At 38.4% G+C, this 13,393-nt stretch overlaps 1 protein-coding gene across 3 annotated transcripts in view; it reads left to right on the plus strand.

The window, feature by feature from the left end:
* The first annotated feature begins 688 nt into the window (after positions 1-688).
* LOC118359103 (phospholipid-transporting ATPase IF-like) overlaps positions 689-13,393 on the plus strand; it is a 60,551-nt gene continuing 47,846 nt past the window's right edge. For 2 of the 3 annotated variants that reach the window (XM_052480390.1, XM_035737347.2), the window contains exon 1: positions 689-966. In XM_052480390.1, the coding sequence (XP_052336350.1) occupies positions 937-966 (30 nt within the window). In that variant the 5' untranslated portion in view covers positions 689-936. The remainder of the gene's footprint in view (positions 967-13,393) is intronic. The other variant, XM_035737342.2, reaches the window with a different exon arrangement.

Consider the following 13,393-nt stretch of genomic DNA (forward strand, 5'->3'; position numbering starts at 1 on the left):
GCGTTAGAGTTGGGATTATGGTTCATTGTTTGGCTAGCTAGCTATATGTCGAAACAAAAGACTCCACTATGAAAGTAAGAATTTAACTATGCCGTTTACATTTTCTGTATCCTGTGCACGTGACAAGTAAACCTTGATTCTATTTGATAGTGTGCTTAGCAGAGACTAATGTGAAGAACAAAGCCTGCACCAAAATCAGATTAGAATATAGGTCTGGATTAGATAGTGTATTTTTACTACCATCACCATTTAGTCTTGAAATCTTTGGTTGTTTACTACTGTGAATCCTTAAAGAGACTAGTGGGGCTAAGGCTTAAGAGGGTGTGAACGATGCTGAATGGTGTAGACAAAGAGCTCGCCAGTAGGTGTACCAAAACATTACCAGGCCATTTTGTCAAACTTTTAGCAACTTTCCAAGCAGAATTACTTTCCCATTAATATACAATTTTCTAGTTCTGTGTCTACTTTTATCCAATGTAAAAAACACAATTTCAAATGCTGCTATATAGGATCCAATCGAGGTGGTGGGTCACATTTTGAAGTACTAAATGTTCTTCACAACTGGCTGATCACACCTGATGAAGGAGTGGGATATGACTCCAACAGGGTCACCAGGAGTCCCACCCAGTTGACTACATTAAAAAAAAATGGAAGCCCTTAATGGCGCTGCCCATGCCAAACCGGACTTTTGGCCACTAGAGGCCTCTATCATTCTCTATGGACGAGACAGACTTTGCAGCCGTCACATTAATAGGGACATAATTACTTCCACGTAATGTTAGAGATCATGTTTGATCACATAATCACACAGCCTGGATGTTTTGTGTAACGAACACAATATCTGTCTGTAAAAGGAAATATTTATGGTTTGGGAAGGGTTTACGGGAATAGCTAGCTAGCCACCTTGCTGGCTACTTTGGATGACATTTGGCAAGGATGCTACTACGGTGGATTCGGCAACAGCTGGTAAGTAAAGTATCCTCGTTAACGAGCTAGAAATACTCGTTAACTAGCTAGAAATATCCGATAGCAAGTCGATTTTGCTATTGAGAAAGACGATGCACATTAAACAATATGATTTAGCTACCGAGTTGCTTTGAAGAGTTAAGAATCCGATCAACTGCCTGTGTAAGTTCGCCGCTGAGCTAGCTGGCTTGTTTATTTACCAAAGATGAGTAGGGCTAGTTGTTAGCTACTGCATTAATCCAACCAGGGCTCACTTATACATTTGAGTTGCGTTAGAATGGATCTAGCAAGTTGGCTGTTCTGTTATGCACGATGAGCTAAGCTTTTGGCCAGTTAACGTTATACTAAACTAGCTAACTATAATTAGCTACTTTTGAGTAATTTAGCAGACGTTAACGTTACTTACAATTAGTGTATTCATCTTAAAGTGGAACTGTTATTAAATCTGTTCATAATACACCCCCAGCCCAGGACGAATGAAGTTTTGTACATTTGACACGCAAGCACTTATATGGTCATTCATAAAGTCATAGAATGTTTGGGAATGACAAAGGCATTTGTGAAAATTCTATTGCAATACACTGAACGCAGCCGTTTATTTGGACAATTAGACGCTAGTTGGATATGAACAAATTGAGGATGGGAGACCCACGTATAGGTGCAGACGACAAAGCGTGTTTCACTTTTGTTACCTAAAGAATAACACATTTATATTACAATATTATTGGGAATGAGAGGGTTACAGTGTTGGGACGGGATTACAGCAGTGATAGGATGAGTTGAGGTGTTCAGAGGCTTGACTTTAGTTGAGGTGTGTATATACTGTAGGCTTCAGTGCAGGACAGGCTCATCATAGATGGTGTTGGAGAAGAGGTCAACTCTTCCACTGAGGGCAGGACCGGATTTGACTGGGAAGACAACAATAACACACATTTAGACCAGGGCTAATAATGAGTTAGTCCAAGCAAGGAGTTAAATAATTTGTGTAATGTGATTGACTCTACATATAGTAATGGGAATTGACAGGCCTACTCAGTGCTTGGAGAGGAAACCGTCAATGTGCCAGTGGATGAGAGAATACATGTGAGGAGCGAAATGAAAATGGTAGTGGATTGGAAGGGTAATCACCTCTTAGAAATCAGGGAACAGGAGGGGATTTAGCTGTAAATACAAATAGCAGCCACATTCCATTACAGAAGCACCATGATAGGTTTGGGCAACAACTTTCTCCATGAAGTTAGACTATGATGTCTGAGTTTAACAGGCTGCACATCGCTACCCACTTGACACAAAGTAGCCCAAGAAACCTTCCTGAGTAAAGCCCTGATCATCCACCTACAGTGCATTCTGAAAGTAATTAGACCCTTTTCCCTTGCTGCACAGCAAAAAGCGTTGCTGCACAGGTTCAGGTCTCTCCAGAGATGTTCGATTGGGTTCAAGTCCGTGCTCTGGCTGGGCCTCTCAAAGACACTAATACTTGCCCCGAAGCCATTCCTGCGTTGTCTTGGCTGTGTGCTTAGGGTAGTTGTCCTGTTGGAAGGTGAACCTTGGCCCCAGTCTGAGGTCATGAGGGCTCTGGATCAAGGATCTCTACTTTGCTCCGTTCATCATTCCCTTGAGCCTGACCAGACTCCCAGTCTCTGCCGCTGATAAACATCTCCACAGCATGATGCTGCCACCACCACCACACTTCGCCGTAGGGATGGTGCCAGGTTTCTTTCAGACGTGACGCTTGGCATTCAGGCCAAAGAGTTCAATCTTATTTTCATCAGACCAGAGAATCTTGTTTCTCATGGTCTGAGAGTCTTTAGGTGCCTTTTGGCAAACTCCAAGCGGGCTGTCCTATGCCTTTTGAGTGGCTTCCATCTGGCCATTTTACCGAGAAGGCCGGATTGGTGGAGTACTGCAGAGATGGTTGTCCTTCTAGAAGGTTCACCCATCTCTACAGAGGAACTCTGGAGATCTGTCAGTGACCATCAGGTTCTTGGTCACATCCCTGACCAAGGCCCATTTCTCCTGAATCCTCAGCTTTAGGAAGAGTCTTGGTTATTCTAATTGTCTTCCATTTAAGCATAATGGAGGCCACTGTGTTTTTGGGGACCTTCAATTCTGCAGAAATGTTTTGGTAACCTTCCCCAGATCTGTACCTCGACACAATCCTGTCTCTGAGCACTACATACAATTGCTTCAACCTCATGGCTTGGTTTTTGCTCAGACATGCACTGTCAACTGTGGGACCTTTATATAGACAGGTGTGTACCTTTCCAAATCATGTCCAATTAATTGAATTTACCACAGGTGGACTCCAATCAAGTTGTAGAAACATCTCAAGTATGATCAATGGAAACAGCATTCACCTGAACTCAATTTCAAGTCTCATGGCAAAGGGTCTGAGCATTAAAAACCTGTTTTGTCATCATGATGTATTGTGTGTCGGTTGATGAGGAAAACAATTAATTTTATCAATTTTAGAATAAGGCTGTAACTTAACAAAATGTGGTAAAAGTCAAGGGGTCTGAATACTTTCTGAATGCACTGTACCTGACGATAACTGACAACTACGAGCAGACTGGTGGCACCATAGGTCCCAGAGTGATGGGACAATTGTTTTTCCCCCCTGGGGCCCGGAGTTTTTCCTTATAAACTATGGGGCCTGCTCGTCCTTCTGCAGCTTGCCTGCCAATGCATGCTTGTCCCAACCCACGTTTTGACGAATGAATGGGAACTTGCCTGCTAATCGATGACAAGTACATTTGATTGACAACTAAGGATCCATTTGTAAATTGCCTCCTATGTGTTAGTGTGCCCTGCATTCGTAAATTCAGAGCGTACACTGCACTATTGACACTGGACGCTCTGGTTGAGGAGTATGGTTGCGCCAAGTGTTCCTAAAACAGAATTCAAGGACCAAGCTAACTGGCTAGATTGCTAGCTACTTCCAGACTCAAATGAGAGAGAACCTCACTGACAATTTTACTCGCTCTAGCAGAGCCAGTTTACATGTTATGTAGAGCTTTAGTGACTAACTGTGCTGCAGGCAACAACATTTGGTATAACTGTTTTGCTGAAGTTTACTGACACCGGTAATATTCAGCGTGTGTTCGTAAATTCATCAGTTATTCTGCGCTCATGCACAATGAGACGAGTGCTCAGAAATCTGAGTAGATAGCCAGTGAATTTACGAGTGCAAGAGATGTGCTAACTGGATAACAGTCATTCAAGTTCAGCGATTCACATTTCTTGCTAGCTAACCAAATAACACCTGCATCTCTAGCAGTAGCCCCTAAAAAACGATATGAGGGCGAAAAAGTTGGGTCAGTCACCCACTCCTCCAATGACATGGCATCCTCCGAGCAGATAGCTAGCTGGCAACGTTAGGCTCTGTGTTTTTAGCTTGTATACATAAATATATATGCTAGCCTATTAGCCACGTTATGACTGACTTATGATCTTTGCCCTTGCTAGTTTGATTGTATTGACATTCCCAGCCGTAGTTACATTTGTCTGTTTTTGTAAAAATACTGAGTAATTGAAACGGTGCATCCCGAATGGGTGGAGGCAGCAAACATTTTGGCAAATATTACCTTTAAAAAAAAAAAAAAAAAACTCTGTTTGTAGCCTAAACTGGGAATTTGATATTTTTGACTGATATTATGATTGTTAAATATCTTAAAAGTAATTAAAATGCTGTCATTTCCACTTAAAGATAGCTAGCTGGTAGTTATTAAATACATGATATGGAACTTTGGCGACAACTAAGTATTTTTTAAAAATCTCCCGCTTTGGGCTGGATGTGTCAATGTGTAGTTTATAGATGCATAATCTATTAGTAGAATTACTGTTTTACCTCAATTAGCGATTTTCTGGAAGCTGTACAGCACCACTTTAAAAAAAATGTCCCCCACCAATTCAAGTTAAACTATTGAGCTTCAGCTCCTTGCTATTTGAGTGACTGCTAGCAAGAGGCACACATGCACCATTTAAAAAATAATACTTTTAAAAAACAAATATCAACAAACAAAAGAGGAATAGTCACATGCAAACAAGCATACATACAAACTATTTACATTGCCAGGAATCCTAAACAAACAAATCATATTCATTAATAATACAAGTTTTAATTGCCTTTTTGTTTTTCATTTTAGTTAAAGTAATGCAATATTCTTTATATTCATTTATAAAATAATTTTAAAATTCATTTATAGACCATTTGCTTTGTGAATTTGAAATGTACCTAGTATTATTAGCAGTTGAATTAAATATACTACATTTTTATGTAAACATTTCTGAAATAAAGCATTATATCAAAACCATTAAATAGTACAACCGGTCCTATTTTTTTTGGAACAAAATTCTGTATGTCAGTCCCGAATAATTCTACTATAAATACAGGCAAAAAATAAATGCAAAATGGTCTCTTTCTCCATTCCACAGAAATCACATTTATCGTCAATATTCATGTTGAATCTTTCCAAAACATGTTTCACAGAATTTATCGTATGTAACATTTTAAATTACAATTCTCAAACCAGTTACAAAAAATATATAATTATTTTTAAATCGTATATCTTTGTTGTCCCATATAAATTATCTGTGAGTAGAAAATTGTGTTTATACGCTAACATCCAAGCTAAAATTGCCTGCTTATGGAATTTGGCCAACTTTACTGGGATTTTATTACATCAAAGCAAAAAATTCTAAACCACTAACAGAGTCAAATAATTACTTAGGGAAGTATTTTCCTTATCTTTGTTTTTCATCCTTCCATATAACAATTCCAAGATAAGTAACCTTATCTTAAATTGGGATACCATATACTTCCTGTAAAACACAATCCTTGAGTGGAAATAAGACTGACTTATTGATATAAATTTTCAAACCCGAAACTAGGAGAAGTCTTCAATAAAGGAAACTGCTTTAGAAACCCCATTTCTGTTTCTTAAGAATATGGTGGTATCATCAGTCAGTTGACATCGTTTAAATTCATTGCCAAGTGCTGAAACACCTTGCAAATTCCCTTTCTTGATATGAAGAGCCATAATTTGGGTAACCAATAAAATGATTGGGCAGCCCTGCCTAATTCCACGGCCAATATCAAATCTTTGGGATGTCCTATGAGCTCATTTACAGAGCTAGTACAACCGCTATATAAAGTTTGGACTGCTTTCAAAAAAAGTCACCAAACGCAAAAAAAGTATTGCTTTGAACATAAACTCATGTTCTACAGTGTCAAAAGCTTTATAAAAATCAACAAACATAAGAAAACTATCATCAAGGATGAGGTCATTATAGTCAATCATATCTAAGATCAACCTGATGTTATTACTAATGTGTCGACCATGCATAAAACCAGATTGTTCTTCATCAATTGTATGGTGCAAGCCTTGTTTCAACCTCTTAGCAAATACAAGGGCAAATAATTTCCCATCATTATTCAACAGGCTAATGGGTCTCCAGTTGTCTATATAAAGAGTATCCTTATTAGGTTTGGGAATCAAAGTAATTACACCTTGCTTTAAGGAAGCCGGTAACTCCCATTTTTCTATTGATTCTTGAAACATAGCAAGAATGGAAGGAATCAATTTATCATTGCATGTTTTATAAAACTCGCTTAGAAACCATCATTTCGAAGGGGACATATTGTCCTTAAGGCTTTTAATACAGTATTTTATCTCAAAATCAGATAACTTCTCATCAAAAAATCCATGAAATCATTATCTATCTTCTTAGCAATGTTTGCTACATTGTCTAATAAAATATCCACATTAGAAGTTGACTGGGTTGATGTATACAGATTCTGATGAAACTGGGCAACATGCTGAGAGATTTCTTTTGGATTTTCATTGGGAGTATTATTATATTAATCATGAATTTACATATGGATGTCTTTTCATCTGCCCTTTTTTTCTAAATTAAAGAAATATTTTGTATTTTTCTCTCCCTCTTCCATCCATTTTTGTCTTGATCTTACAAACGCTCCCCGGGCCTTTTCCTCATAGATAGTCTAACTGCATTTGTAATGATGATAGCTCCAGTAATTCCTGATTAGTTAGTTCAGTTTTTTAGTATAATCCATTATTCCCTTTTATGATATCATATTCTTTCTCTTTCTTGGCACGAGCAATTTCTATCCCCATTGAAATAGCCAAAAGCCTTATATAAAAGTTCATTAGCTCCCAGTAACTTCCAAATGTATTCATAACAGAGGCACAATTCCAGTATTTATCAATAATTCCTGCTACTTCCTTCTTAAATACTTCATTCTCTAGTAAAGTCTTGCTCATTTTCCAGTAACCTTTACTAACTTTTTTTGTTGACAAACCATGCATATTTATCTTTATTGAGATCCCTTTGTGGTCTGTTAAAATCGATGGTTCAATCGAGACCGTATGAACCTTGTCAGCCATATCTTCAGATATCAGCCAGAAATCAATACGGGATTGTATAGATACATCTTTGGTACTCCATGTAAACATAATCTTATCTGGGTTCTTATGACTCCAAATATCTAGAACACCTAACCTTAGACATATATTCCTTATCTCACAAACATAACTGCTATCCTTAGGAGGCCATCTATCTAAATTATCACGTAATACTGTATTAAAATCTGTATTAAAATCTCCACCCCAGTGGAAATTTAGACATCATTTTACTTTATTTTCCTCTCAATGTCTATAAATAAAATGCAGTTACTTGACTTGTTATTGGAAGCATAAGTATTTACAACAATGAATTGAATGTGGTTGACATCTACCAATAGTATAATCCATCTCCCTGTATTATCTGCTTCATGACTCAATACATGACCCTTAAAGTTGCCTTTTAAAATAGCGACACCTGCTGACCGATTAGTACCAAACGTCATTCCCCCATTGACACTTCCAAAATGCAGTATCTGTGGGACAGGCATGAGTTTCTTGAATGAAATAAAAGTCTGTACTCTTACCCATACAATACAAAAATAAAGTTTTCCTTTTCAAAATATTACAGATTCCCCTGGCATTAATAGAAAAAACAGAAATGGACATTTACTATCACATTGACTATATGAAAAATATTAAACTTGTTCACATGAATCGGGTTCTTAAGTTCTTACTAGTTGCAAATAAAAACAGTCCTTTGCACCATGCAAATATTGTATATAATATTTATACAATTGCAAATAACATTGTACCATAGATTGGTAAAACAAATAGCCATCAAGCTAACATTAAGTGCCCGTGCGAATTTCCCTGCCCATAAAGAAAATATATAGTTTCACTCACATAAACAATGCTCTTTCCTCAAGAAATATCAAGTTTTATCAGATGCAAATAAAACTCAGTCCTGCACAACTCACTTGATAAATCCAGCAGTCAACAAGCTAGTCGTCAGCGGGAATTTCCCTTCCATTAACAAAAGCCTTGGCTCCTGCAAAGTATGCACTTTTCCCTTCCTTCCTTGCTCTCTCAATCATCGGCCACAGACGATTCAGAGCTTCTTTGTCAAATGCTGTCAGATGCTCCTTGAACCTCAGGTTGTTCTTTAAATGGTCATTTTTCTTTGCACTTTTCCATGTCGAATCCCTCGCTGTTCTGGAGATGAATCTCATGATCACTGGTCGTGGTGGCTGGTTGTTTTCCCCATCTCTCAGCCTACCCAGGCGGTGCACTACATCCAGAGAACCTGCAACAACATTTCGTTCTTCCTCCGGGACCATTGCCCTGCAAATGTCCTTCACTCTTGCTTTGATGTTCTCGTCAGATTTTTCTGCTATTCCATAAATTCGAAAATATTCCATCTCCGACCATACCGTGTTCTTGTTTACCTATGACTCCATTTCAGTGAGTTTCTTCTCCTGCTTTGCAACCTGAATTTTCAATGTTGCGTTCTGCTGCTTCAGAGTTGTTACTTACTCAGCATTGAAATCAATCGATTTCTTCAGGTTAACGATACTGATAGTGTTCTTTTTCACCAAATTCATGATGTCATCTGCACTCTCTTTGATTTTAGCCGCGAGGATGCGGACGGTGTTGTCCTGTAGCTGGCTCATTGATGGTTCACTTCTCAGCTTCTTTGGAAGTTGCTCCTTGGTTGGGGTATTTGGGTATGAATTACATTCATCCCCCTTTATTACACTGCAAGCATATGAGTGAGTTTCAACAATGCCTCTTTTCTCCTTGGAAGTTTCAACATCCATTACCTCAGCAACAGTTTGGTCATGTCCTGATTCCATGCTACGAGCTATGAAGACGATAGCAGGCTAACTTAACTACATACGCCAAAACTTTTCGAATAGCTAGCTTGTTCATTGGAAATCGTGAAAAATATACTTCAATGGTTTGATTAATTACAAAAGTATTCAAATTAGCTACATTGTATGGCTAGATATCATTTTTTTGTGAAAAAACTAATTTGCAACCGTAGTCTAAAACTATAAACTGAGAGAACCCTAAAATTGTTCCTCAGCTAGAAATGTTACACCCTCTCACGCCACCATCTTGAGTGCCCCTCGCACATCATGCACCCCCAACAGAGCGAGAGAGAGCAATAACGTGTTGCACATATCTGCACAGATGTGACGTAGTATGCAACTTCCAGGTATTTCTTCACATTTTATTACAAAGTGGCATTAAAATGGATTTTTAGATCACAATTAAATAACAAAAATATAGTCATTACATAAGTATTCAGCTGTCTGCGTCAATACATGTTAGACACACCTCATGGCATCGATTACAGCTGTAAGTCTATAACTTTGCACACCTGGATTGTGCAATATTCACCTATTATTATTTTAGCAACACATCTGCCACGTTGATCCTCAACACTGGAGCCCCTCAGGGGTGCGTGCTCAGTTCCCTCTGTACTCCCTGTTCACCCACGACTACGTTACAGCCTTATTCTAAAATGGATTAAATACAATTTCAAATCCTCAATCTACACACAATACCCCATAATGACTCCGTGAAAACAGGTTTTTAGATTATTTTTTGTATATATATAGATATCTAAAAAATTCACAGAAATACCTTATTTACATAAGTATTCATACCCTTTGCCATGAGACTATGATGCTATGATGTTTCCATTAATCATCCTTGATGTTTCTACATCTTGATTCGGAGTCCACTTGTGGTAAATTCAATTGATTTGTAAAGGGGCAGACCTGTCTATATAAGGTCCCACAGTTGACAGTGCAAGTCAGAGCAAAATCCAAGCTAAGAGGTCGAAGGAATAGGATTGTGTCGAGGCACAGATCCGGGAAGGGTACCAAAACATTTCTGCAGCATTGAAGGTCCCCAAGAACACAGTCGCCTCCATCATTCTTAGAAGGAATAAGTTTGGAACCACTAAGACTCTTCCTAGAGCTGGCTGCCCGGCCAAACTGAGCAATTGGGGGAGAAGGGCCTTGGCCAGGGACCCTATGGTCACTCTGACAGAGCTCCAGAGTTCCTCTGTGGAGATGGTAGAACCTTCCAGAAGGATAACAATCTCTGCAGCACTCCACCAATCAGGACTTTTTGGTAGTGGCCAGACGAAAGCCGTTCCTCAGAAGGCAGATGAAAGCTCACTTGGAGTTTGCCAAAAGGCATTTAAAGGACTCTCAGACCATGAGAAACAAGATTTTCTGGTCTGATGAAACCAAGATTGAACTCTATGGCCTGAATGCCAAGCGTCACGTATGGGAGGAAACTTGGCACCATTCATATGGTGAAGCATGTTGGTGCATCGTGCTATGGGGATGTTTTTCAGCTGCTGTGACTGGGATGCTAGTCTGGGTCAAAGGAAAGATGAATGAAGCAAAGTAAAGACAGAACTTTGATGAAAACCTGCTCCAGAGCGCTCAGGACCTCAGACTGGGGCGAAGGTTCACCTTCCAACAGGACAAAAACCCTAAGCGCACAGCCAAGACAATGCAGGAGTAGCTTCAGGACATGTCTCAATGTCCTTGAATGGCCTAGCCAGAGCCCGGACTTGAACCCGATCTAACATATCTGGCGAGACCTGAAAATAGCTGTGCAGCAATGCTCCCCATCCAACCTGACAGAGCCTGGGAGGATCTGCAGAGAAGAAGGGGAAAAACTATCCAAATACAGGTGTGCTAAGCTTGTATCATACCCAATAAGACACAAGCCTGTAATCGCTGCCAAAGGTGCATTAATAAAGTACTGAGTAAAGGGTTTGAGTACTTATGTAAATGTGATATTTTAGTTTTTTTCCTTATACATTTGCAAACATTATGGGGTATTGTGTGTAGATTGAGGGAGGATTGGGAAAACAATATAATCCATTATAGAATGAGGCTGTAATGAACAAAATGTGGAACAGGCAAGGGGTCTGCAGACTTTCCAAATGTACTTAATATACAGTAAATTATATCAAATCCAGACAGGAACTATTATTTTATCAGTTGACCTAAATCATACCCTCAATAAGATTGACAGACTTAGTATTAAAATAGGCACATTTAGAGAGTGTCCAAAGAGGCTGAAAAATGTCATCTCTACAAATAATTTACAGGACACCTGGATTACTAATCCCAACTACAAAATACTATTATTTATTTTCTCAAAGTAAGAAAACCTATTCAAGAATTAACTACATTGTTTTCCCTAAAATGGATGTAACATTTTTTTGGATTAAAAATGCATGCTTTATTAACGGTATCATTCTTAATTACAGCAGTAGAAAATACACTGAGTGACAGAATTTGGAGAAGGTACAGAACCGAGAAAAGCTGACCCCTGGTGAATATCTTGCCGCTTTCACAAAACAAATACACACTAAGCCAGTTATAATTTCAAAAGATACAAATGCGGGTATTAGAACCAATGCAATTCATAACAATTGTGAAAGCTTTATGAAAAAATGTATGTAAATCAGAATTAAACAGGAGGACAGATCCTATAGCCTTCTTAGACTCAACAACCCTTTAGCAATTATCAGTAGACAAAGAATCACTAAAAACCAAGATCACCCCCAAAAAAAATATATTATATACTGTTAAAACATTCACACGGAGAAAAGCACCCGGAATGGATGGCTTTCCGATTAGAATTCTATTCCAGATTTTGGAACAACGTTGTGCCCCTATTTACACATAACAACATCAAGCAGTTTATTTAAGTTATATTAAAACCAGTCCCCTGCTGATTATAGACCAACATTTTAATACATTGTGACAAAATAATAAAAAAAGCTTAAGCAATAAAATGGCTAAAGTCTTACCAGACTTGATACATATCAAACAGGGTTTATTAAAACTAGACACTTACAAACAAATACAAGAACATGTTTCAGTTTAATACAATATGCAAAGAAACTGGATATAGATCAATGTCCGATGCCACATTTTTTTTGACCGTCTTGAATGACCTTTTGTTTTATTCAAAACTTTGAAAGCTTTCAACTTTCCAATGGAAATAATACATTTTATACAAATGATTATAAATGTCCTAAAGCAAAAACATACACAAATAATGTATTCTGATGAAATTCTCCCTGAGGAACGGCTCTCGCTTTAGAAAGGGGCACAAGACAGGGGTGTGCCCTCTCCCCCTTCCGGTTTGCACTGGCCATTGAACCGGTTGCAGAAAGAATTAGACAGGACCCAAACGTAACAGGTATCAGTATTGGTAAACATGAATATAAACTAAAACTTATTTGCAGATCTCTTGATTTATACCTGACCAATATGAATACTCTAAAATCATTCAAAAATATATATTTAACCTTTTATTTAACTAGGCAAGTCATTTAAGAACACATTCTTATTTACAATGACGGTCTAGGTGAGTTAACTGCTTTGTTCAGGGGCAGAACAACAGATTTTTACCTTGTCAGCTCAGGGATTCAATTTAACCAACCTTTGGTTACTGGCCCAACACTCTAACCACTAGGCTACCTGCCCCCCCTTCACAAAAAAATATACAGAAATATATATATGGGGAGGGGGGTGACTACTGGCAATAGGGGAAAAATCACAATCTACAGCAATCCTTAGTGGTGAAACGTTCCCCAATAAGAAAGGAAGGGGGAACTAACAAAGTCACTGACAACAACCAAAACGAAAACGGTGGGGTATTAGGAGGGGTTCTGAAAGACACTCATGGGGGGTGTCCACTGAACGTTGACGAGCAACAAGTGGGACTTAAAACACCATGAGCGCGCACAAACTTTTCCCAAGAACAGGCAAACAAAAGAAAAAACCCACACCAAACTTAAAAGACAGGAAGCTAAGCAAAAAATGGAGCACAAAAATACCAGTGAAGACATTCTTTAAAAAAAGTATGATCGGTCATAACATATTGTATGGGCATATAAAATTCATAGAATAAAAAATAAAGTTTCAAATCTACGTAGTCTGAGGGTGGTTTTAACCTTCCAGACTTGGAATTGTATCAACTTGCTACCCAAGGCTTTTACATGGGACATATAGTTA

This window comes from Oncorhynchus keta, chromosome 26, assembly GCF_023373465.1.
Source record: "Oncorhynchus keta strain PuntledgeMale-10-30-2019 chromosome 26, Oket_V2, whole genome shotgun sequence".
Classification (NCBI taxonomy): Eukaryota; Metazoa; Chordata; class Actinopteri; order Salmoniformes; family Salmonidae; genus Oncorhynchus; species Oncorhynchus keta.